Below are 4,815 nucleotides of genomic sequence, written 5' to 3'. Positions count from 1 at the left end.
CATCCCAAACCCGCCTGGACGCCGTCCTGTGCCACTGCTGGAGGTGCCCCTGCTCTGGCGGGGGGTGGGATGGGGGAGCTCCAGAGGGCCCTTCTGACCCCCACCAGTCTGGGATTCGGTGATTCTGTGATTTATTTCAGCAGAGTATGTGAAGAAAGAGACATTCAGTACTGTTTAAAGATCGAAGAATTAAAAGGAGATTAGCAGTATTGCTTTTCCAGTGAGGTCATCACTAGCAATAAATTGGTAATAGCTTTAGTGTAGCTTGAGGACCTGGAATTTTGTGGATTAAATATAGTAGATGGATGTTTTAACACGTGTGTTTTGCATTCTAGGTGGCAAGATGTGGATTCAGCAAGCAGATTATAGAAATCTTAAATAATACTGGGTACGTAAGTGTTTTTTTCTTTTTCTTTTAATTTAATTTGGGAAGCCAGTTCTGTTTTAAAAACTGCATTTGATAAATAAAGAGTTTGGAAAATATTGGTAGAATCCTTCCCCAAATACAATTTTCTTTGTTTAAGGGTATTTTAAACTATCTTTTTTTAAAAGCCCATGGTGTAAATCACTACCTACGCTCATTTGATACCAAGTCAAATGTGGTGTGTCAGATATCGCGCTGCTTTAGCGCTGCTATGTCGTGCTTGTCTTGCTTGGATTGAGGAGTCTATTGCAACAGTGAACTTGTTCTGATATTGCTGTGATTGTTGACATGAAAGGAACCCTTCCACTCAGATAAGCAACTCTTCTTAGAGAGGTCCCTCTTGATCTGTTTCCTTAATCTTGGAGCCTCTCATGTTACCTAGCCTCAGTTTGCCTCTTCAAAGCAGTTCTTTCCGTAGCGAGAGAGATTAGTAGCCTCTGCCTTTGAATAAACTCCTGTTTCCTTTGTAGTGCTACTTAGAGGTTAAGCAGTTCTCTTGATTACTAGAGGTTAGAATGGGCTTTTTGAGATAATGGATAACTGTATATCAATATACAACTTGGAAATAAATAGCGGTTAGTCAAGTCATTGTTCCTTGCCACTAACCCACGTCCGGCTGCAGGAATCTACATTCTTGCTGGTTATTGAAGAGTCCTGGTTCTTGCAATACTAGGAGTTGCGTACCAAAACTCGTACATGAATCGATCAGAAATCAAATTTACAGAGGGGTGTGTAAATTTTTGTGTTTTTCCACAAGTAGTATGTGGAGATGGTGAAATAGCTGCAGCTGGTTGATTCCTTAATAAAGACCTCCAAAGTATATGGGTCTGTCTTTTTTTTTTTTCCTTTTTTTAAACTAATAGTGAACAGAATTACTGTGAACACATTTTTGCCAATTAGAGCCTAAGCTACACGGCTCGATTTTTTTACCGCGTTATGCCGTCATCATGTGTTTCCCACGAAACTAGACATTTTTTACATTGCAGTAAACATAGCCATTTTGAATTTTTGAGGGTCTTGCATTGCAAAGCTCCACAGTAGATGACTTTGTTGTTGTTTTTTCTAGTGTTGATTATGAAACATTTGACATACTGGAAGATGAAGAGGTAATTAAGTTTTTCCATCATTAGCGATTTCATTGTTGCTTTCACTGACGTTGAAGTTTACATTTCAGATTATTTTTTGTAGGTGCGGCAAGGATTAAAAACCTATTCAAACTGGCCGACGTATCCTCAATTATATGTGAAAGGTGAACTTGTTGGAGGGCTGGATATTATTAAGGTAGGAATGGGAGAATCTTGTTTGACATGTAAATTGTCCGTTTGTTTAAAACTGGAGGAATGTTTTCTACCCGTAACATACAGAAATTCCCGTGTAGTGGCCCCAGATCTTGAAACCGAATGACTTGGTTACTTTTACTGTGACTTGTATTAGCTCAACATACAGTTGAAAGGAGCTCTAAATCTCTACCATTCTCATACGCCAAGATTTAGCAGCGAAATGTATTTTCTTGACAGCAGTCAGTTACTGTTACTGTAAAGACCATTTTTACCCCATGGGTGCATTTTTACAGGTTTCTCTTCCTGGTTTTACTTCTGACATTGCTTTTCTCAAATAAGGTGGGCGAGACATTTTTTCCTGGCGAACAGTCTCATTCCTGGAAGAAAGGAAGGTTTATTGTAGTTGTTTGAACAGACCCTGAAGCAACAAAAATAGATCTGCATCTGTTACTGCGGTTTTTGATTTTTGTAACAGAGCAGGCACAGTGTTCTAAACCCCAAATACTCTCGAGCCCATTCTTGTCTGAATGTTTTATAGCCAATTCCTCAGACGTTGGAACTCCTGGGAAGATACAATCAATAAATCTCATTTAGTTCTAAAAATACTGGTATTACTTAAATTATATAGATTACTTTAATTTTATTTATTTAACAAGCGTGTGGGTTATTTCAGTGATCAGTAAGTATAGTCTTAGGCATGGCGGAGATGCTGCAAAAGAATTCTCTCACCGGTATTTAAATATGTCCGTTTGCACTGTTGGACTGTATTCAGTTCACACTGACTAACTTTATGGGTAGATGAATGTTGTCAGTATTTTAAAGTGCATTCTGTAATACAGCATGATACGGAATAAGATCGAGACAGTTGTTTCTCTTGAGATGGGGGAAAAGAATATATACTCCGCAACATGTTGTTTTAAAACCATTTCTGGTCTTATCCGTCTCTTTAGTAAGTTAACGGCTTTATAATTTGGATTTAGATCATCAAGATAATAGGAGCAAGCACCTCTTATTTAGAACTCTTACAAATCTCTTACCATCTTGTGTTTTTATGTTGTGTGATACTAACAAGGTCTACCTACAGACAGTCATTTTTTTTGTTTTATGGGAGGCATTTGGGATGTTGTAAGATATATTTCAGGCGTACACAAAATTTTGAATTACACCTGGAAGGAGATATACCAGGGGATTTACCTGGTAAAGTTGATGATGCACCTTCAAAAAATTGGTTATCTTTTCACTGAATAAGTTCCCTCTCTAACTAAATAGACACAAAATAGAATTGAAATACGTTTTGAACTTCAGTGTCTTGGTCAAGAGGGACCTCTAGTGGGTCATCCCGTGCATTCCCTTAACAGCCAGTGGATTGATTTCCTTCCCCGTGAACCGCGCCGGCTGAGATCTCGGTAGCGTGATCACAAAGTGTGCATAGAGAATAATGGCGCTCTCTATTTCTTTACAGGAACTAAAGGAAAGTGGTGAATTGTTGCCTATTCTGAAGGGAGAAAATTAATGGAAGAGGACATCAATGGAACAGAAATACTTTGAACAGTTATGCGTTTATAGATTATATTGGAGCAATATACAATTTAGCCCTGTGGAACTGATCAGGATTAAATAAAGACAGTTTATGTACTGTGTATTTCACAAGACCATGCTACGTATGAAAATGTGTTTCCACTGAAGATACAAAAATGTCAAGGTCTTCAAATTCAATTAAAATACAATGCTAAAGAACTTTGGGTTTGTTATTTTCTCTTTCTGTGTCTTCATTGCATTTAGATGTTTAAGATTTGAGTAATGGCACCACTGTCCATTGCAGTATTATATAGGACTAAATTGCATCTTTTTTTTTTTTTTGGGCTCAGCTCTCATTAGGAGAATATTAATGGGTATACCTCTGTGGTATGGAGCAGAATAATTTTCTGTCCCTGTTAATAATTGTTTTCATGTCTAGTGAGCGAGAAAAATACTATCGAAACCTTAATCCAGTGCACCATTAGGAAGTTGTTATTAATGAGTTTCAGCTGTACACTATGCATCTTCATTATCTAAGTAGGTACAGTAATTGTTAATTTCAGATGTTCAACCTATTTTAACGTAGCTTTTTGGACATATTTAAATTACGGTGGAAATGAGCCAAATAAACACCATGATTAGGCCAGTCTGTTGGTGTATCGTCAGTGCTCCTTCAGTGAGATGGAGAGGTTTACTTTCTGGGCTATGACTTTGTCAGTGTAAATCATTGTGTTAGTATACGAATCCTTCACTTCTGTATTCAGAAGATTTAATTTGCTGTTAATCCTTCTCTCGATACCAGTAATGCTCTGAAGTATAATGGGCTCTAATAATGGGCCGACCATCAAAGCAGCTACAACACCGGTGTACTGGCAAGTATGTGCAGGAGGGTATCTCTCTTCAAGAGTAACATTTTTTGCTTTCATTTCATTTAAGTTCTTAGCATCTGTGCAGAGACTGATCAGGTTTTTATTTTGGCAGGTGGTTTTTTGTCTGTGAAATAACTGAAATAGTTCTGGTTAATTACGTATAGGCTGCTGGGTGTGCCAGCAATATCAGCTGCTGACTTCTACCCGTGAAATACTGGTTTAAACTGTTTTGAGCGCATTGGCTATACACAGTAAAGAGGACACCGTATTCTTAGGGAGGTCTAGAGCCTGAAGAGGAGCCAGCTCCCTTTCAGAAACCCAGCAAATAAAGCACTGGTGAGCAGAAAGGTGCCTGAACCTCACCGGTAATACATTTTGAGCAGAGGTATTGCTGAAAGCCTTTTCCTACTGATTTTTGTGTTGGTTGTGCTTGCAGAGAAACGCCTGTGTCCGCTCAAGGTTCATGGCCAGAAACCCTTCGGAGGAGTTCCTTCCTGGTCAGGAGGGGTCAGGACTGACCGTGTGCTCTTCAAAACGTGCCTGGAAGAAGAGATGCCCGATGAGTTAGGTGGTGCGAAGTTTTAGGCAGTAAGTGAGAAGTAAGGTTTTGGAAGGGAGTTTGGGGCATCGTTGCTTAAATTCTAAATATCATCTAAATAGACTGGGACCTGAAGTAAGACTGTTACTGGACTTAGTCCCAAACTAGTAAAGGTTGACTGCAGAG

At 38.9% G+C, this 4,815-nt stretch overlaps 1 protein-coding gene across 1 annotated transcript in view; it reads left to right on the top strand.

Annotated features, from left to right (window-relative positions):
* Positions 1 to 3,439, top strand: part of GLRX3 (glutaredoxin 3) — a 50,589-nt gene extending 47,150 nt beyond the window's left edge. Inside the window, exons 9-12 of the mRNA XM_009892744.1 lie at positions 336 to 388; positions 1,491 to 1,530; positions 1,613 to 1,705; positions 3,167 to 3,439. Of these exons, the coding sequence (XP_009891046.1) occupies positions 336 to 388; positions 1,491 to 1,530; positions 1,613 to 1,705; positions 3,167 to 3,217 (237 nt within the window). The 3' untranslated portion in view covers positions 3,218 to 3,439. The remainder of the gene's footprint in view (positions 1 to 335; positions 389 to 1,490; positions 1,531 to 1,612; positions 1,706 to 3,166) is intronic.
* Positions 3,440 to 4,815: the final 1,376 nt, after the last annotated feature.

This window comes from Charadrius vociferus, unplaced genomic scaffold (assembly GCF_000708025.1).
Source record: "Charadrius vociferus isolate BGI_N301 unplaced genomic scaffold, ASM70802v2 scaffold38, whole genome shotgun sequence".
In the NCBI taxonomy this organism is placed as follows: Eukaryota; Metazoa; Chordata; class Aves; order Charadriiformes; family Charadriidae; genus Charadrius; species Charadrius vociferus.
Note: the sequence above shows the minus strand (reverse complement) of the source record. Positions and strands in the feature narration are given on the sequence as shown.